The sequence below is a fragment of the Macaca nemestrina genome, chromosome 20 (genome assembly GCF_043159975.1).
Source record: "Macaca nemestrina isolate mMacNem1 chromosome 20, mMacNem.hap1, whole genome shotgun sequence".
Lineage (NCBI taxonomy): Eukaryota > Metazoa > Chordata > Mammalia > Primates > Cercopithecidae > Macaca > Macaca nemestrina.
The window spans coordinates 51,419,277-51,440,120 of record NC_092144.1 but is presented as its reverse complement, the minus strand read 5'-3'; the positions used below and the strand labels follow the sequence as shown (position 1 = coordinate 51,440,120).

The following is a 20,844-nucleotide window of genomic DNA, read 5'->3' as shown; positions in this document are numbered from 1 at the left end:
GATGCGGTGATCAATGTCCTAGGTGCTGGGTGCAGCCCCCTGAGGGCCACAGCTTTTGTTTGATTCTGAAGGAGGGGCCCCAGCCTGGCTGCCAGTGGGTCTGTGGCCAGATGGGTATAGAGGGCCTAACCCTAATCAGAATGGGCCAAATCCAGGCCTGGGAAACTGTCTTGACCTCAGAGGCACTTAAGTCCCAGAGTTTGATGATAGTGGTCTCGGGCATGCACCAGCTTCATCTGACTGCCCCTCTGTTCCATGGGGACCTTGTCCTTGAAAGCTCTTCCCACTGTTTTTCGCCACAATCCCACTGCCCTTGCTCTTCTGATTGCCTGGATGCCTTCCCACTTGTGGCTGTGAATTCTTCCCACACCCCAGGTCCCCAGCGAAGACCAGGAGCTCCCTTTTGCACTGCCCCTCACACCCTGCCCACACCCTTCTCTTGTTGCTCTGAGTTCAGCCGGGAGCCCTTTGGAGAACAGAACAGCCTGCAAGTTACCTTGCAAGGTAACTTGGTGATCTTCTGGTCCAGCCATGGGAACACCCCCAGCCAGCACACAGCCAGGGGACTGGCTCACTAGTCATCAATGCTGTTGATCTACTGTGTGTCCAATACTTATGAGCTGCAATGTTGTAGCTCTTTCATTATCCAGTAAGGTAGGGGCAACCAGTGCTGCTAAGTGACTTGCCCAGGGTCCTGTGGCTGAGCCAGGACTTCAAAGCCCACATTCTTTCAACAACTGAGTTTTCCTTCCTAACACCAAGATAGTTGGATCCAGATCAGGCTTTCAGGATCAGAGGATTTGAGATGAGCTCATAAAGCTAGAAGCTGAGATTGGAGAGCTCGAATCAGGGATGAAAGAATTAGGAGGAATAATCCAGGCTGGAAGTGCCTTTAGAGACAAGTCCTGTCTCTTTCTCGCAGGTGAGGTGCCTGAGGCCCAGAAAGGGGAAGGGGCTTCCCCAAGGCCACACAGCTGCTAAGAGATGGAGTGGCAATTGAGGGCTTGTTGGACTGGCTTCACCATGAAACTCCACCCTGTGCAACCCTGAGGGGGAGGGAACGTTGACTGGCAACTGCTACCCACTCGCACCTCATTTCATGCCAGCCAGGGTGGGTGGTCCCAGATGATGTCGGTTGGCAGGGAAGAGAGGATCCAGGGCTAGGATACTGGCAGGAAACCGAGGCTCCTGAGGCGGCCTGCGGGAAACTGCTCCCTCTCCTGGGTGATGTAAGTCATTCCCTGGGGTGGGGGCCACTGGGCTATTTCTGGAAGCTGGGATGAGACATGTCTCCTGGCAACATAGTTGCAGCTGAGTTGGTGGTGGGGTGATGGAGATGGGGATGTTGTCTCTCGGGAGGAGAGGACCCTAACTACTGGCCTCAGCCTCTAAGCCCAGTGCCTTCAAAGCACTTCTAACCACATCTAATATGGAATCATCAGTGCTCAGCTCAGCTCCCTAAGTGCTGTCCAGGTCAGACCACAGCCCTACCAGACTAGTTGCCCCAGATTCTGGCTGTGTAGGATGTCACAGGTGGCATTTGGCCTTAAACTCCAGTGGCTCTCTAACCTTTAATCACATTTAGGTGTGATTAAAGGAACATTTCAAGCAATGTTGAAATGTTCCTGCAAGAAGACACCCTTGGTCCCATCCATATCCTCTGAGATCCTTGCTTCCAAGTAGAAAGCCCTTTACAGATGCTCTCAAGGCACTTCACATGTTAATTAATCTCATCAGAGACTTCCCCACTTTGTACCTGTAGCCCCAGTACCTCCACAGACTCTCAAATTCCCTTCCTGATGCTTCTCAACCATCCCTCACCCCTTCACGTCGCTCAGAGATCCCCTTGGTCACCAGTAATTTCTGTCTCCCATAGACCTTTTTTTTTTTCTTTCCCAAAACAGTCTCACTCTTGCTCAGGGTGGAGTGCAGTGGTGCAATCTCAGCTCACTGCAACCTCAGCCACACGGGTTCAAGTGATTCTCGTGCCTCAGCTTCCTAAGTAGCTGGGATGACAGACCTGCGCCACCACACCCAGCTAATTTTTTTGTGTTTTTAGTAGAGATGGGGTTTCCTCTATGTTGGCCAGGCGGGTCTCGAACTTCTGACTGACCTCAAGTGATCTGCCACCTTGACCTCACAAAGTGCTAGGATTACAGGCGTAAGCCACCGCACCCAGCCATCCATAGAACTTCTAGCAGACACCCTAAGTCCCCTCAGGCTTCTCCACTGGTCCCCAGTAAATTATCCTCAGGTCATTAAGCTCATCAAAGACCCCTTCACCGCTCCACGGACTCCTCTTAGCCCTTCTAGACACCAGGCCTCTCTCAGACGTTTACAACCCTTCTAACATCCCTCTATGAACATTCTCACCCTCTACAAACATCCTGATAGATTTCAGACCGTCACCCTCAAACTCCCACGGACCCCAGTCCCGTCGTGGCGGTTGCCCACACGCACCAGCGCATGCCCCACGGGTTCTGGCGGTTAAGTAACCCACTCTATTCCGCCCCATGTCGCCGCCCTTTTGAGCCGTCTTGGTCTGGTGTTGGAATCCCTAGGTCAAGGGGCCTGACTCAAATTTTTACTTTTTGACTCAGAGCTGCCATCAGACGGCAGCAGGCACCGTTTGGCTAGGAAACTACAACTCCCAGAAACGCCCGCGCCGAGCTGCGCGTGGTGCAGCTGCCTGCTAAGTGAAGGGAACGGAAGTGTGTCCGCACTTTGCCTTCTGGGTAATGTAGTCTCCACAGGCTTTGGCGCTATCTTCACCTGCGGTCGTGTCCGCGGGGAATTGCAGTCAGTAACAAACTGAGTGGACAGGACTTTCTTCTGATTTCAGAAAGGACAGGACAGTTAGTATAAACACAAGCTCGGATTAACATGAAGTCCAGAGACTCCATTTCCCACCATTCCAGGAGGCGGGAGGGGCTAAGAAAGCTTTCATTCTACTTCTAAGCATTTCCGGGGGAGGAAGAGACAACCACACACACAGGAACTGTTTCCTAGCGCCCTTTGGGGGCTACTCTCTTTCGGATATTAATCGATAAATAGGACGACTCACTGAGTACACAAAACCTGAGGCTACTCTTTGCAGCTGGCCTCCTTATTTTTGGCTTTCCGGGATCCTGTAATTTAGGAAGCGGAGGACGCAAAACACAGAGTGGGAGGCCCGGTGCCGTGGCTCAAGCCTGATATACCAGCACGTTGGAGGCTGAGGTAGAATCGCTTGAGCCCTGGAGTTGGAGACCAGCCTGGGCACCATGGCGAAGCCCTCCACCCTACCCCCACCCCGCAAAAGAAACCAAACCGAACCAAATTAGCAGGGCGTGATGGTGCACGCCTGTAGTCCCACCTACATGGGAGGCTTAGGTGGGGGGATTGCTTGAGCCTGGGAGTTCGAGGCTGCAGTGCCACTGCCCTCCAGCCTGGGCGACAGAGCGAGACCCTGTCTCAAATAAAGCAAAATCTGAAAACTGAATGGGGGTTCAAGACATTTTTTTTTTTTTTTTTTTTTTTTTTGAGACGTAGTCTCACTCTTGTCGCCCAGGCTGGAGTGCAGTGGCGCGATCTCGGCTCACTGCAACCTCCGCCTCCCGGGTTCAAGCGATTCTCTTGCCTCAGCCTCCTGAGTAGCTGGGATTACAGGCGCCCGCCACCACGCCCAGCTAATTTTTGTACTTTTAGTAGAGACGGGGTTTCGCCATGTTGGCCAGGCTGGTCTCGAACTCCTGACCCCAGGTGATCCGCCCGCCTCGGCCTCCAAAAGTGGTGGGATCACAGGTGTGAGCCACCGGCACCCAGCCTGAGCCACCGCGCCCGGCCCAGAAATTCTATTTCCGTCTTTTTAATGCTCCATTCAGCTTCCTGGTGCGAACCACATTGCTAGGAAAAGCTAGACTGTATCCGAAGACTAGTTAGTGTTCGGAGAAACCGCCGGGAACTTTGTTTCCCGAATTCTTTGCAGAGTTGCGGTTAGAGAGGGGACATTTTTTCTTTCTTGATCTATGGTCACCTGGAACTTAAAGGTGCTTGGCTCCATTTTCCAGCAGTCCTTGATCGACCTCGCCTTTTTCTTTAAGAAGAACCTGGGGGCGAGGAAGGAGGGGCTGAAACACTTTTAAGTCTCTCCAGGGAACTACTGCAGTCTCTAACCTTTCGCTCCACGCCCCCGATGGTGGCCATTGGACTCCGCTTCCCGACAAGCCTCCGCAAACTGGCCTCACAAAGGGTCAGGTCTGGACTATTCCCCAGCAGGCTTGGAGCTCATGGGCGATCCCGCCCCCTCAGTCAATGGGGAGGATGCATTGAACTCCATTTCCCAGAACACACCAGGGCTCGCTGTGGCAACTGCACTGAAGCCTTGGTGTTGACTACACTTCCCGGCAGGGACTGCGGCCTAGCGTACCTGGGAAGAGAAGCGCGAAATTTACTCCATTTCCTCTCCCATCTCCGGAATTGCAGTATCCACTTGGGACTTAAGAAACCACCTGGGACTCCATTTCCCGGCGTGCTTTAAGAATCGCTTTACACCTGCAATGCGGTGAGGGCGTGGCGATGACTCCATTTCCCGGCCTGCTTCACGGTCCGAGATCCGCAGGTTCACGCGCGCCGACTCAATTTCCCAGAGCGCACCGGGCTCTGGGACGCACACACAGCCAATAAACTGAGTGAGTGGACTCTGTTTCCCAGCGTGCATCAGGCTCTCTGCTTCCCGAAATACTTCAGGGCTCCCCGTCGTACCGTCGGCAGACAGATTACCCTGGACTCCATTTCCCGACGTACAGCGCGACCCGTCATTCCCGCGGTCTACTCTGAGGCTTTTGTGGACTTCATTTCCCGGCGTGCCACGGGGCTCTCTGTGCGGGCCGAGGGCGGCGACGGCGGCGCGGACGACAGCCGGACTGCATCTCCCGGCGTGCCCCGCGGCGGGCGCTGGGCCGGAGCCGGAGCCCAAACCCGAGCGGCGCGGCCTGGAAGAGGCCAGAGCCCGGGGGAGGCGGCGGCAGCGGCGGCGGCTGGGGCAGCCCGGGGAGCCCGAGCCCCGCGGCCTGGGCCTGTGCTCGGCGCCATGAGCGGCGGCGGGCCTTCGGGAGGCGGCCCTGGGGGCTCGGGCAGGGCGCGGACCAGCTCGTTCGCGGAGCCAGGCGGCGGAGGCGGAGGCGGCGGCGGCGGCCCCGGAGGCTCGGCCTCCGGCCCAGGCGGCACCGGCGGCGGAAAGGCATCTGTCGGGGCCATGGGTGGGGGCGTCGGGGCCTCGAGCTCCGGGGGTGGACCCGGCGGCAGCGGCGGCGGAGGCAGCGGAGGCCCCGGCGCAGGCACTAGCTTCCCGCCGCCCGGGGTGAAGCTGGGCCGTGAGTACTAGCGGCGCCCGTGTAGGGTGGTGATCAGGGTTCCCAAAGCTCCTCAGACATCCATCAGGTTCTTTCATATGCTTAGGTAGGAGCCAGAGGTAACTATGCCTCCCCAAATCGGGGATCTGAGCCCTCTTCCTCCCAGGAAAAGGGGTCTTGGGGTTACCATCTCTTGGAGATCAGAATTACTCTTGGATCAGAATTACTAACACTCAAAGAAACAGGGGTTACAAGTCCCTGTTCTTTCATTATTGAGATCTTGGGTCCTTGAGCCTTAAGAACAGGTATCTGACGTTGCTACTCATTATAATATTGGATCAGAGGTCACAGTCGCTTGCAAATGGGGATTTAGGGTTATTGTCTCCTAAGAGAACAAGAATAAGACCAATCCCGAAAAAGAGGGATCTGCATTCGCTGTCCTTCAGAAGATGGGGATTTGGAGTGAATATCACTTAGAAGCAGGGCTTTGAGGTTACTGTGTTGTGTCCCCAAAGAATAAGGCCAGGCTTGCCAAACCTGGTACTCAGATCACCTTCCCTATTAAAACCAAGACCTGGCATCATTACCCACCCTAAATATTGTTGAGCTGTACCCCCAATGGTGAGAATTAATAGTTACTGCTTCTTAAAGACATTGGGAGTCAGCATATCCTTCAAATCAAGTCCATAGTCCATGTTTTAAAATACATGGCTTGGTGTGTCTCCTTTAACAAAAATGGAATGGAGCAGGGTAGGTCACAGTTTCCTATAAAATATGGATCTAAGGTTATACTTGTTTAATAATTGTTCTAAGGTATGGTGTCATTGGCTCTGAAAAAAATAGTGATGTAGGGTTATCTCCCTCTGAAAGAACATGTCACTGGCCCCTCAAAATGGATTTGGTGGCCGGGCGCGGTGGCTCACGCCTGTAATCCCAGCACTTTGGGAGGCTGAGGCAGGCGGATCACCTGAGGTTCTGTTTGACACCAGCCTGGACAACTGGTGGAACCCTGTCTTTACTAAAAATACAAAAAATTAGCTGGGCGTGGTGGCGGGCGCCTGTAATCCCAGCTACTCGGGAGGCTGAGGCAGGAGAATCGCTTGAACCCAGCAGGCGGAGGTTGCAGTGAGGCAAGATCGTGCCATTGCACTCCAGCTGGGCAACGAGAGCGAAACTGTGTCTCAAAAAAAATAAAAGAAAAAAAAAAGAAAAAATGGATTTGGTTCATCAGTTACTCAAAGGGGTCACTATCCTTTAAGAATGGCACCAAGGTTTGCTACCATTTGAATAATGGGAATTGGAAATTATAGCTTTCCTTCAAAGGACTGAGGCTGGAATAGCCCCTTGATAATAAAGGTCAGGTTCATCATTCTCATAATTTGGTGCTTGTCCATTAGGGACCACCCACATACGGGGAGGAGTCTGGGTCTCTGGACCACTCAGATGAAGAGGTCAGGTCAGTGTTTTTTTCTAACCTCAAAGTACCAAAAAGTGAGGGTCAGGGCACTGGTACATACAGCAGGAGAGGACATTCATTTCTGTCACCAAGAACCAGTGAAGTTACCAGCTCTACAGGGGAGGACTTAGAGGTCAGTATCCTCTAGGCTGTGAGATAGGTTAGTGTTTTCCTGAAGTGGGAGTACCTGAGGGTTACTGCTCCCTTAAGTGGAAGAGGCCAGGTCAAGCTTTCTCCAAAGAGGAGGGGCCAGAGGGCAGTAGATCCAGAGTAGATGGAGTCAACATCTGATGTCTCCCAGTACCAAGACAACCAGTGATCTATTGCTTCCTAGAAGTAGAAATTTGGGGTTGCCAGCCTTGAAGCAGAGAGATTTAGGTATCAATATCCTCCCATGTGGAGGGGGGGCAGGATTTAAGGTTCCCAGAAAGGAAGAGGGGAAAAGTCACTGGGAAGGTTCCAGCATCCACCTTTCCTCAAAGAGGAGGAGGGAACAAAGTGGTCCCCAACGAACTTCCTGCAGAGATTTCCCTTCCTCCTACAGCCCCAGGATGGGGTGATGCACAGACAGGATGGGTCAGTGGATCGTGTATCCCCTTTGTTCCCCAGGTGACAGCGGGAAGGTGACCACAGTGGTAGCCACTCTAGGCCAAGGTCCAGAGCGCTCCCAAGAGGTGGCTTACACAGACATCAAAGTGATTGGCAATGGCTCATTTGGGGTCGTGTACCAGGCACGGCTGGCAGAGACCAGGGAACTGGTCGCCATCAAGAAGGTTCTCCAGGACAAGAGGTTCAAGGTAGCTTGGGCGGGATGGGGACAGGGAGGTTTGGGGACTTGGTGTGACTGGTGGGAGAACCCCAGCCAGAGAGCTGGAGGCTTAGGTTTCAGAGCCATGGACCAGAAGAGAAAGTGGGGAAAAGAGGAAATGAGACGTGGGGAAAAGAGGAAATGAGATGGGAAACGTGGATCCCAGGAGAGCCCAGAGCTTTTACTGGGCATTTGCTCAACGTAAGTGCTTTATAGGCAAATTCTTATTTAATTTACATAAAGATTCTCTGAGGGTAGATACTGCGGTTATACCCATTCTAAGTGTACCCTAACCTTAAGCAGGGAAACAAACTCAGTAACAGGATTGCCTGAGGTCATAGAGCAAGTGCCCCAGTCAAGGCTAGAATCTGATTCCCAAACCCTACCTTAACCATTTGGTTACACTTCTTCCCAGAAGAGAAAGGGACCTGGAAGAGCTAGCGCAGGGGGTTCGGAAGGTCGCGCTCTCCCCAGGTGTTTGGCCAGTGCAGGATGGAATGGAGGTGCCCGTGAGCTAGGAGAAGCTCAGGGAACTAGAAGGAGGTGGAGGAAGTGGAAGTTGAGGAATAATTAGTGTTTAAGGGCCTGGCATTTGGAGCTTAGGCTAGTCTGGATGTAGGAGAACTGAGCCTAGACTGGAAAGGAACCAGACCAGGGCCTGGGTCTTGGCAGGGAGGGCCCTTGGGCAGGAGGAGCTCTAGGGTTTCAGAATTTGATTGGAGTTGAGTTCCAGAAGTGAGAGGGATGTGGGGGCAGGGAGTTCCTAGGCCTCACAGAGGAATAGAGAATGGGTAAGAATGATGAGACCACATTCTGGGAAGAGTCCGATGCCTGGAGTCTGGGACTCAGGATCCTAGATAGAGTTCAAGGATCCAGATGCTTCCATGGGACCAGGGTGAGCTGGATGGCCACCACCTGTCTGTTGTTGCTTGTGCTAGGTAGGGGGCAAGCCTCACATGCCCACACCTGATTTTTTTTTTTTTTTTTTTTTTTTTGAGACAGAGTCTCGCTCTGTCACCCAGGCTGGAGTACAGTGGCCGGATCTCAGCTCACTGCAAGCTCCGCCTCCCGGGTTCACGCCATTCTCCTGCCTCAGCCTCCCGAGTAGCTGGGACTACAGGCGCCTGCCACCTCGCCCGGCTAAGTTTTTGTATTTTTAGTAGAGACGGGGTTTCACTGTGTTACCCAGGATGGTCTCGATCTCCTGACCTCGTGATCCGCCCGTCTCGGCCTCCCAAAGTGCTGGGATTACAGGCTTGAGCCACCGCGCCCGGCCGCCCACACCTGATTTTTTGTTTTTCTTTTTTTTTTTTTGAGATGGAGTCTTACTCTGTCGCCCAGGCTGGAGTGCAGTGGCACGATCTTGGCCTGCTGCAACCTCTGCCTCCCAGGTTTAAGCGATTCTCGTGCCTCAGCCACCTGAATAGCTGGGATTGCAGGCGTGGGCCACTACGCCCGGCTAATTTTTTTTTAAATTTTTTATTTTTAGTAGAGACAGGGTTTTGCCATGTTGGCCAGGCTGGTGTTGAACTCCTGACCTCAAGTAATCTGCCCCTGCCTTGACCTCCCAAAGTGCTGAGATTGTAGGCATGAGCCACTGTGCCCAGCCCTGAGTTTTCAAGACAAACTAAAAACTGGATTTAGATGTGCAATCTTTTTTTTTTTTTTTTTTTTGAGACGGAGTCTTGTGCTGTCACCCAGACTGGAGCGTGGTGGCACGATCTCGGGTCACTGCAACCTCCGCCTCCTGGGTTCAAGCGATTCTTCTACCTCAGCCTCCCAAGTAGCTGGGACTACAGGCGCGTGCCACCACTATCGGCTAATTTTTTTGTATTTCTAGTAGAGATGGGGTTTCACCATGTTAGCCAGGATGGTCTCTTTTTTTTTTTTTTTAAGTCAGAATCTTGTTCTGTCACCAAGGCTGGAGTGCAGTGGTGTGATCTCGGCTCACTGCAACCTCTGCCTCCTGGGTTCAAGCAATTCTCATACCTCATCCACCTAAGTAGTTGCAATTACAGGCATGCGCCATCATGCCCAGCTAATTTTTTTGTATTTTTAGTAGAGATAGGGTTTTGCCATGTTGACCAGGTTGGTCTCAAACTCCTGGCCTCAAGTGATTCCCCTGCCTTGGCCTCCCAAAGTGCTGGGATTACAGGTGTGAGCCCAGCTGTTTTTATTTATTTATTTATTTATTTTTTATTTTAAGGCTGGGTGTGGTAGCTGACTCCTGTAATCCTTAAACTGATTGGCTGAGGCAGGAGGATTGCTTGAGGCCAGGAGTTCAAAACCATCCTGGCTAACATAGCCAGGTTCTTTTTTTTTTTTTTTTTTTTTTTTGAGACGAAGTCTGGCTCTGTCCCCCAGGCTAGAGTGCAGTGGCCGGATCTCAGCTCACTGCAAGCTCCGCCTCCCGGGTTCATGCCATTCTCCTGCCTCAGCTTCCCGAGTAGCTGGGACTACAGGCGCCCGCCACCTCGCCCGGCTATTTTTTTGTATTTTTTAGTAGAGACGGGGTTTCACCGGGTTAGCTAGGATGGTCTCGATCTCCTGACCTCGTGATCCGCCCGTCTCGGTCTCCCAAAGTGCTGGGATTACAGGCTTGAGCCACCGCGCCCGGCCCATAGCCAGGTTCTTTAAAAAAAAATAAATAAATTTTATATTATCCTTTTAATTTTATTTATTATTATTATTTTGAGACGGAGTCTCTGTTGCCCAGGCTGGAGCGATCTCTGTTCACTGCAAGCTCCGCCTCCTAGGTTCACGCCATTCTCCTGCCTCAGCCTCCCGAGTAGCTGGGACTACAGGCGCCCGCCACCATGCCTGGCTAATTTTTTTTGTATTTTTAGTAGAGACAGGGTTTCACCGTGTTAACCAGGATGGTCTCGATCTCCTGACCTCGTGATCCGCCCGCCTCAGCCTCCCGAAGTGCTGAGATTACAGGCGTGAGCCACTGTGCCCAGCCCCGGCTTATCCTTTTTAAAACTTTCTTTTGGAGAAAAAAATCAGAAGGTGTCATTTGATTTTTACATTTCAGCAATAAGTTGAATTTTTTTTATTTTTTATTTTTAAAGTAGGGTGGCTTGGCGCAGTGCCTCATGCCTGTAATCCCAGCACTTTGGGAGGCTGAGGTGGGTGGATCACGAGGTCAGGAGATCGAGGCCATCCAGGCCACCGTGGTGAAACCCCATCTCTACTAAAAATACAAAAATTAGCTGGGCGTGGTGACGCATGCCTGTAATCCCAGCTACTTGGAAGGCCGAGGCAGGAGAATCGCTTGAACCAGGGAGGCAGAGGTTGCAGTGAGCCGATATCGAGCCACTGCATGCCAGCCTGGCAACAGAGCAAGACTCTGTCTCAAAGAAAAAAAAAAATTGGGGTGAAGAAAACATATCTGTGGCCTGGGTTTAACCGGTAGGCTTCCAGCTCGTGTGGGAGGAGAGTAGTCTGGAGACAAGGAATTGGGGGATACCCCAGGGGACCTTGGAGCTGGGACACAGGGAGTAGCTGCCTGGCTGTTGTGGGGAGTGAGTAGGGAGGGGCAGCCGAGAGAGTTGGTCGTATACTGAGACTCTCTCCCTTTGCCCTCAAGAACCGAGAGCTGCAGATCATGCGTAAGCTGGACCACTGCAATATTGTGAGGCTGAGATACTTTTTCTACTCCAGTGGGGAGAAGGTGAGACCTCGAGGTGGTGGTGGTGGTGGGTTGCTCCACCTCGACTCCAGCCATTTTCTTGCCCACCTGCCTTTCCCCCACTGCTCCCTGCACACCTTCCTTCCGCCTTCCTCACTCTTCTCACAGTGCCTCACGCCTCTCCTTTGCTCCCTGCAGAAAGATGAGCTTTACCTAAATCTGGTGCTGGAATATGTGCCCGAGACAGTGTACCGGGTGGCCCGCCACTTCACCAAGGCCAAGTTGACCATCCCTATCCTCTATGTCAAGGTATGCTGGCAGGCGGGCTGCTGGGACCCAGACCCAGAAAGCCAGGGGCTCTGGAGCCTCCCACCTTTTATGGGATCCCTCATCTGCCAAGTTTGTGTTGGTTTTCGGAGGCCCCATGACCCCCAGAGATGGAGCTTGCCTGACACAGGGGAGGGCCAAGGCAGGCAAGGCCTAACTGAATCAGGAAGGCAGCCTGACCTGGGGCTGCAGAGGCTGCCAGGTACTTGCTTAGGTCCATATAGGGAGTCCAGTGGCACCAGAGATGTTGGAGTTAGCTCAGGATAAGGGGGTGGGGGGGACCAGGACTGCATAGGAAGCTGCTGAGGCCAGAGTTTGGGCCTTTAGAGCCTTGGTTGGGGGTAGGTGGGAAGGAGTTAGAGTTGGAGGAAGGTTAGCATCCACACAGCCAGGAATGCATCTCCGTCCATCATCTGTGCAGGCTCATTCCTCAGTGCCTGGTGCCGTGCCCTGGGTGTTACAGACCTTCAGGAGGTGTTTGAATGAATGAATGAATGAATGAATGAATGTATGATTGCAGCCCAGGGATGATGTGGCAAACAAGCTGGAGCAGCCTACTGCATTGGAAGGAGGTGGGTGGGTTTGTTTGCTGGAGGTCACTTGGGGCCCAGCTGCTGCTTCTGCTGGCTTTACGTACCCAAGCCTGGGTGAGCCGATGTGGGCTCTACCAGTGGTTGTGGCTGTTGGACCTCACCTCCCAGGAGGGGAGCTCTCTGGTTTGGCCAATCTGTCCTGTGGCTGCCTGCACACGGGGCCCAGGGCTGAGGAATTCCAGACGCACCACTGACTGCGACGCAGGCCTTGCCCTTGAAGAGCTCTCAGTTTGGTAGGGTAGACAGGCATCATCACAGAAAACTATTAAATGAACTAGCTGCTGCCATACTAGAAGGAACACAGGGAATTCTGGAAATGGAGGAAGCACCCAGCCTGGTGTGTGGGTGAGAAGGATCAAGGAAAGCTTCCTGGAGGAGACCAAGCACAGGGCAAGGGAGCGGCATCTTTGGCCGAGGGGAAGTGGAATAAAGGGAAGGGGGTCTAGAAAGCAGCCCTGTCAGGCCCTGGTCTGTCTAGGCCCTGGGGGATGCAGCAGTGACTGAAACTCAAAATCCTGCTCTCATGGTACTTCTGTTCTAGTCAGTGGGAGGGAGAGTGGCAGGAAAATGGAGCTGGCGAGGGGGCAGGCTCAGGGGTGGTTTTGATTGTCGGATTAAGGAGCCAGTGGTTTTGGTGAGGGGGAAGCTGAGTGCCTGGCTCCCTAGCCTGTTTTATGACAACCTCCTGACATATCTTACTCTTCAGGCTTCTGCCAAGGGTTGTGATTAAAGCAGTGGTTCTCAGAGTGTGGTCCGGGGACCAGCATCAGTGCTGGAGAGCTTGTTGCAAATGCCTGATTCAGAACTCACTGACCAGAAACTCTTGAGAATGGGGCCCAGCAGTCCCTGTGTTTTTGTTTTTTGAGACAGGGTCTCACTCTGTCACCCAGGCTGGAGTGCAGTGGCGTGATCTCAGCTCACTGGAACCTCTGCCTCCTGAGTTCAAGTGATTCTCTTGCCTCAGCCTCCCGAGTAGCTGGGATTACAGGCGTGCACCACCACGCCTGGCTAATTTTTGTATTTTTAGTAGAGACGGGGTCTCAACATGTTGGCCAGGCGGGTCTCGGCCTCCCAAAGTGCTGCGATTATAGGCGTGAGCCACCACGCCCGGCCAGTAGTCCCTGTTTTAACAAGTCCTCCAACTGACTGTGGTGCACACTAAGAGAACCAAGGGTTTCAAACGGGTTTCCCCAAAGCTGTGGCGGCACCAGGGAGAGTGGGCCTGGAAGGGCTCTTCAGGCCAAGCTGGTGGGGTAGTGGTGCTGTATGGGGAAAGCCGGGCTAAAGTTCTGCTGTCCTGTGCCTGCCCCAGGTGTACATGTACCAGCTCTTCCGCAGCTTGGCCTACATCCACTCCCAGGGCGTGTGTCACCGTGACATCAAGCCCCAGAACCTGCTGGTGGACCCTGACACTGCTGTCCTCAAGCTCTGCGATTTTGGCAGGTGGGCCTGGGGCGTTTTGAGTGGCTGAAGAGGCAGGGGGGACCCCAGCCCTTGCCCCGTGTTTACCCCTGCCCATCTTTTCCCACAGTGCGAAGCAGTTGGTCCGAGGGGAGCCCAATGTCTCCTACATCTGTTCTCGCTACTACCGGGCCCCAGAGCTCATCTTTGGAGCCACTGATTACACCTCATCCATCGGTCAGAGTTGTGGGAGGGGGGTGGGGGGAGTGGCAATCTGGGAAATTTCGGAGTTTTCTGTGCGCTGTATGCCAAGCTTGGTGATGAAAGCTTAACTTCTCTTCTTGTATCCAGTCCTCACAAACTTAGGAGGCTGATGCTGTTGAATGCTCATTTTACAGATGAGCTTAGAGCTGTGAGGCTGCCTGCCTGCACTGGCACCACTGGGACTGGGCAGGGCTGGGATTTGAAAGCTGACCTGACTCCAGAGTCCATACCAGCTCTGGAACCTCCCTGTCAGCCCTCTGTTCTCAGCTAGGGGGAAGGGCTGCCAGAGACCTTGGGGGAACCAGGAAGCAAGGCTTTGCCACCATGAAGGTGCAACTTGCTCCCAGGGCCTCTGTGTCCTTCCGTTTGTGGGGACAACTGCCATTTTCCAGGCATGAGGGGAAGCCTGAATTGAGGGAATGGGCATGAAAGAGTTTGAAAGGGTACCTTCCACAGCAGCGTGACAAACTGTGGAGTCCTTAGGTATGAACTCGTGCTGTGGGGGGTCAAGGTACAAAGCAGGGAGGAGTGAGACTGCCAGGCTGTAGCTCTTCTCATGGGCAGGATAGAGGTTGGAACAAGAGGAAGGCAGTCCAGGATTTAAGGCTGTACCTTCCTGTGGCCCAAAGAACATGGGTGCCTGTTGGCAGGTTTGGGCCTAGTTTGGTCTGTCGTCCAAGGCTAGTGGGAGAGAGCGAGCTCATTGAGGTCCTTAGCAGAGAGAGGAACTGAGGGCTGGAAACACACCTATACTAGAGAGTGGAGCAAAAGCTTGCAGACCTGCAGGGTCAAGGTTAGGCCCATGTTTCTAAGCTGCATGTGTCCTTGGGACAGGTGCTTCGTCTTTGAGAAAACAGGGCTCCTGACACTCTTAGGATGGCCATGAAGAATAAAAGCACTGGGAGGTTGGTGGCCCTACTCGCCTAGCCCTGACGCTGCCCCCATTTCCCCTTAGATGTTTGGTCAGCTGGCTGCGTACTGGCGGAGCTCCTCCTGGGCCAGCCCATCTTCCCTGGGGACAGTGGGGTGGACCAGCTGGTGGAGATCATCAAGGTGAGGGGCGGGGCCGGGGTGGGCAGGGGGTGGGGCTGAGGGATGGGGCCCTTGTCTCAGAACCCCCCCTCTCTTTACAGGTGCTGGGAACACCAACCCGGGAACAAATCCGAGAGATGAACCCCAACTACACGGAGTTCAAGTTCCCTCAGATTAAAGCTCACCCCTGGACAAAGGTGGGGCAGGACTAGGGGCTCAGGGCAGTATGGCTGAGAGCTGGTCCCCTTTGGAGGTCAACTGTTCTGTGGACCTGGCCTCAGAATCATGGCTTGGGAGGATTTGAAGAGTTATCCAGGGATCAGTAACTTCCATCCGATTTCAAAGTTTATGGCATTTTAAAAGTTGAGAACCCACAAGTAAATTCAAGATTCCAGTTTTTATGGAGGGTCAGCAGGGCTCATATGGTCCCAGACCTGGGCTGGCTGCTTACCCGATACAAACTGACCTCTCCTTAGTGGTTGGGCCTCAATTTCTTCATTTGGAAGGTGGGGGTGTGGGAAGCAGCCAGTCATAACTTGCCGCAGCCACTGTGGCAGTGAGATAATAGGAGTATGCCAGTGCCCAGGGCATCTCACTCTCATGACCCCTGCCCCCTTCCCCCAGGTGTTCAAATCTCGAACGCCGCCAGAGGCCATCGCGCTCTGCTCTAGCCTGCTGGAGTACACCCCGTCCTCAAGGCTCTCCCCACTAGAGGCCTGCGCACACAGCTTCTTTGATGAACTGCGATGTCTGGGAACCCAGCTCCCTAACAACCGCCCACTTCCCCCTCTCTTCAACTTCAGTGCTGGTGGTGAGGGCATAGTCTGGGATCTGGGGAGTGGGGCGGGGTCAGGGGGCAGCCAGATTGCGAAGAGCTTGGTGTTGAAGCAGGAGTGGGGAGCTAAGGGCAGGGTACAAGGCAGGCCTGGGGCTCAGGAAAGATGACGCCCAGATTCAGGGGGAACCGAACCTGCTTCAGTCGTGTTCTACTGTGATCTGCCTCGTGCTAAACTTTTTCTGGTTTTTCATTGAGAGAGGTCTGTGGCTGAGGTGTCCACAAACAACTGGCCTTTCTAATAGCTGGGTTCCCATTTGGTGCCCATCATAACCCTGCTGTAGTCTACCCTGACTGGTATGTCGTGTTTCTAGAACTCTCCATCCAACCGTCTCTCAATGCCATTCTCATCCCTCCTCACTTGAGGTCCCCAGCGGGCACTACCACCCTCACCCAGTCCTCACAAGGTAAGTGGGGGCCATCTGCTGGGGGTTAAAGTATCTCTCAGCTTGGGGAGTGTGGGGCTATTCGCTCAATCGCTGGGTTTCCTGAATGTATTTTTAAATCATTGACATTTTGATGGCTTAGGAAGCACGTCTTACAACATGTGAATGACCACCTTTAGAGGGCATTCTTGCGTACTTCTGTGTTTAAATGCCAATGGGAAAGCCAGAGAAATAGCGTTTGGCCTGAACACAAACAAAAATTTGAATGTATTGCCCAGGTTTTTTTTTTTGCAATAGAGTTTCACTGTCACCCAGGCTGCAGTGCAGTGGCTCGATCTCGGCTCACTGCAGTCTCTGCCTCCTGGGCTCAGGCAATTCTCCTGCCTCAGCCTCCGAGTAGCTGGGATTACAGACGCACACCACTATGCCTGGCTAATTTTTGTATTTTTACTAGAGATGAGGTTTCACCATGTTGGCCAGACTGGTCTCGAACTCCTGACTTCAGGTTATTTTCCCGCCTTGGCCTTCCAAAGTGCTGGGATTACAGGCGTGAGCCACTGTGCCTGGTCATGTTGCCCAGGTTTAAAAACGGCGCTATTTTGTGTAAAAATACAGATTTCCTGTTTCTCTCAGGGAAGAAAACCAGATTGGGCAGCAGAGGGCCCGCCCATCCTACTGACAGTAGACAGTGGGCGCCCTTTATATTTTTTAGATGGAGTCTTGCTCTGTCACCCAGGCTGAAGTGCAGTGGCACAATCTCGGCTCACTGCAACTTCCGCCTCCTGGGTTCAAGTGATTCTCCTGCCTCAGCCTCCCGAGTACCTGGGATTACAGGCGCACACCACCATGCCTGGCTTATTTTTGTATTTTGAATAGAGATGGAGTTTCACCATGTTGGCCAGGCTGATCTCGAACTGCTGACCTTGTGATCTGCCCACCTCGGCCTCCCAAAGTGCTGGGATAACAGGCATAAGCCACTGTGCCCAGCCCAGCCACTCCGTTACATGGAGCCTGGCACTCTGTTGCGTCACTGAGTTACTATCCCGGCCCTTTAGCACTTACTTGAGTTTGCAACCCTTCACCTAAAGTAACAGCTTGTAACTTTTAACACAACATCTATGACAAGAGAATTCCTACTCTTGGGTTGGGCGAAGGGGTGTCTGAAAGGCAAAGGCTAACTCTGCTCCTTCCCTCCCTCCCTCCAGCTTTAACTGAGACTCCAACCAGCTCAGACTGGCAGTCGACCGATGCCACACCTACCCTCACTAACTCCTCCTGAGGGCCCCACCAACCACCCTTCCACTTCCATCTGGGAGCCCCAAGAGGGGCTGGGAAGGGGGGCCATAGCCCATCAAGCTCCTGCCCTGGCTGGGCCCCTAGATTAGAGGGCAGAGGTAAATGAGTCCCTGTCCCCACCTCCAGTCCCTCCCTCACCAGCCTCACCCCTGTGGTGGGCTTTTTAAGAGGATTTTAACTGGTTGTGGGGAGGGAAGAGAAGGACAGGGTGTTGGGGGGATGAGGACCTCCTACCCCCTTGGCCCCCTCCCCTCCCCCAGGCCTCCACCTCCTTCAAACCCCCTCCCCTCCTGTGTTCCTTGTAAATAGAACCAGCCCAGTCCCTGTCTCCCCTTCCCTTCCCTGGCCCCCGGGTGTAAATAGATTGTTATAATTTTTTTCTTAAAGAAAACGTCGATTCGCACCGTCCAACCTGGCCCCGCCCCTCCTACAGCTGTAACTCCCCTCCTGTCCTCTGCCCCCAAGGTCTACTCCCTCCTCACCCCACCCTGGAGGGCCAGGGGAGTGGAGAGAGCTCCTGATGTCTTAGTTTCCACAGTAAGGTTTGCCTGTGTACAGACCTCCGTTCAATAAATTATTGGCATGAAAACCTGCTTTCTGTCTGGCTGCCTGTTTCCACTGAGGTGGTGGGGGCTCCCAGGTGGGGACTGTTCTGGGACAGGAGTGAGCTGCATCTCAGGCAGAGGGCTGTCTGAAGGCCCTGGCTCAGGTGCCCAGCCTTCTCGCATCGTGGCTTTCTCTGCATGTGTGGTGATGAGCTCCATCTAGGTTGTTATCTGCTGTCAAGGCCTGGGAGGAGCCTGCCCCATGACCCAGCATAAATCATCTGCTTCTGTTTAGAGAGGGAGGGATTAACCTCCCAGTAACTGGTGAGCCAGTTGGGGATCAGAGAAGGGAAGGTCATGGGGCTTATGTGACAGTCAGGACTTGAACAGGCTGTCTTAGCCCAAGCTGCCTGCTGCTCTAGGGTCTGGGGGGACAGGAGATGAGGAGTTACTCAGGCCAAAACTTAGCCTGCTTGTAGACTCTTTGTTGGGTGGCCATGGCTGGAGGTGGCACCCTAGAAGATTCCAAGCCTTCATTTCCAAGTCTTAAACAGGACACCTACCTGGTCCACCTCTTAGGGATCTTGGGAAGTGACAACCCTGGGAAGGCAGGGGCAGAGAACTTGACTTTTATCCTCACTTAAAACATGCTGGGGCCAGATAGTGGGGCACAGGCAGAAGGAAATGTTATCTCCTCCACATGGCACCAAGCAGTGAGTGTGGCCAGGACACCCCAGAGTTGGAAGGGGGCCTGGGGAGGAGCAACGGGTATGCCCCCTACTGGATTCCACTGGGGAACAAAAAGGGAGGACCTTTAAATGCTCCAGATGGAGTAAAAGGACTGTTCCTGTGGGGTCTGTGCTCTCCAGTTTGCTCACCCCACTCCAGGGGCATCTTTACACTGCCTGGGATAGGACAGACCCTGCCCCTTCTTTGCTCAACACAACTTGGATTTCACCTGGTTTGTAGAACGAATGAATGAATATAAAGAGCAAGCAGATTGATAAGGGGGAGGATGGCCATTCTGGGCAAGGGGCAGACCTTGGGATCCTGGGGATGCCTTCCTCCCTGCTACTCACATGTGGTCAGCCATGAAGTCACTGAGGTGTCCCTCACCCTCCTACCACCCCATGACCCCTTCCCAGGTCTGGCCCTGTCTTCTGCTGGACCATCTTTAGCCTCCCACTCACCCCACTTTGAGCCCAGATCTAATACCCAGTTATGACCCTCCCCCAACCTGGAACTACTCAGCCCAGCTTTCAAGGCCTTCCAAAGTCTAGGCCTCCTTCCTGGACAATTCCATACCCATCTGCATTTCACCTCCCCTGCCTGAGCACTCTGGTCTGCAGGGGCCTGGGAGGAGCCTATCATGAATCACCTACATTTGCTTAGGGAGAGAAAGACTTATGGCTGGGCTTGGTGGCACACACCTGTAATCCTAGCACTTAGGGAGGCCAAGGCGGGCAGATCACCTAAGGTCAGGACTTCGAAACCAGCCTGGCCAAGATGGCAAAACCCTGTCTCTACTAAAAATACAAAAATTAGCTGGGTGCAATGGTGGGCGCCTGTAATCCCAGCCCAATTAGGGAGACTGAGGCAGGAGAATCGCTTGAACCAGGAAGGTGTAGGTTGCAGTGAGCTGAGACTGCACCACTGTGCTCCAGCCTGGGTGACAGATCAAGACTCCACCTCAATCAATGGAGAGAAAGACTATTATCCTAGGTAACCTCTGAACAAGGTGGGAATCTTCCTGCTCCCAAGACCTTTGATCTTTTGAGGCCCCCTCAAATCCCAACAGCTCTGACACTGGTTTACTTTTCCTCTAGTTAGGATGAATCGTCCTCTGATCCTCTACACCTGCACAAGTTTCAGGTCTTAATCACTCAGAACAGTATGGGTTACAAATGGGGGCCTAAGGGACCTCCTGGACTCAAATCTCACAATGTCTCTGCCTAGTTGTGAAACCTTGTACAAATCTGTTCTTAGTTTTCTTTTTTTCGTGTGTGTGTGTGTGTGTGTGTGTGTGTTTTTAAGTGACAGGGTCTTGCACTGTTGCCCAGGCTGGAGTGCAGTGGTGTGATCACAGCTCACCGCAGCCTCAATCTCCCCCATATCAAGCAATCCTGCCTCTGCCTCAGCCTTCAGAGTAGCTGGGAATACTGGTGTGCACCACCATGCTCGGCCAATCTTTATTATTTTTAATAGAGACAAAGTCTCACTCTCTTGTCCAGGTCTTGAATTCTTGAGCTCAAGTGATCCCCCTGCCTCAGCCTCCCAAAGCACTCGGATTATAGGCATGTGCCACAGAGGCCCAGCTAACTTAATTTTTGTAGAGATGAGGTCTTGCTGTTGCCCAGGCTGGTCTCGAACTCCTGGCCTTAAATGATCCTCCTGCCTCAGTCTCCCAAAGCACTGGGATTGCAAGCATGAGCCACCGTACCTGGCCAGTTTTTTTTTTTTTTTTGAGAGACTCACTCTGTCACCCAGTGGCGCGATCTAGGCTCACTGCAAGCTCCACCTCCCGGGTTCACGCCATTCTCCTACCTCAGCCTCCTGAGTAGCTGGGACTACAGGCGCCCGACACCACGCCCAGCTAATTTTTTGTATTTTTAGTAGAGACAGGGTTTCACTGTGTTAGCGAGGATGGTCTCGATCTCCTGACCTCATGATCTGCCTGCCTCGGCCTCCCAAAGTGCTGGGATTACAGGCGTGAGCCACTGTGCCCAGCCACCAGTTTTAAAAATCTGTACAACAGGGATAATATTGAAATCTATGTCACAGGCTGTTGGGATCATAGTACACATACAGTGGTCAGTATGGTGCTTGCCTCGGCTAGGCAGTCAGATGAATAACTGGATGGTCTCCAAATATACCAAGAGCTCACCCTCTTGCAGTGCTGTCTACCTGGAATGTTCTTTTCCTCTTTCACTACCAGAT

The 20,844-nt window shown here is 53.2% G+C and overlaps 1 protein-coding gene across 1 annotated transcript; it reads left to right on the top strand.

The window, feature by feature from the left end:
- Nucleotides 1–4,933: 4,933 nt before the first annotated feature.
- Nucleotides 4,934–17,955, top strand: LOC105495267 (glycogen synthase kinase 3 alpha). The gene is made up of 11 exons (XM_011764572.3): nt 4,934–5,354; nt 7,399–7,586; nt 11,187–11,270; nt 11,427–11,537; nt 13,461–13,591; nt 13,680–13,786; nt 14,769–14,866; nt 14,947–15,042; nt 15,470–15,656; nt 15,995–16,087; nt 17,272–17,955. The coding sequence occupies exons 1-11, from the start codon at nt 5,072–5,074 to the stop codon at nt 17,343–17,345; spliced, it is 1,452 nt and encodes a 483-aa protein (XP_011762874.1). The 5' UTR covers nt 4,934–5,071; the 3' UTR covers nt 17,346–17,955.
- The last annotated feature ends 2,889 nt before the right edge of the window (nt 17,956–20,844 follow it).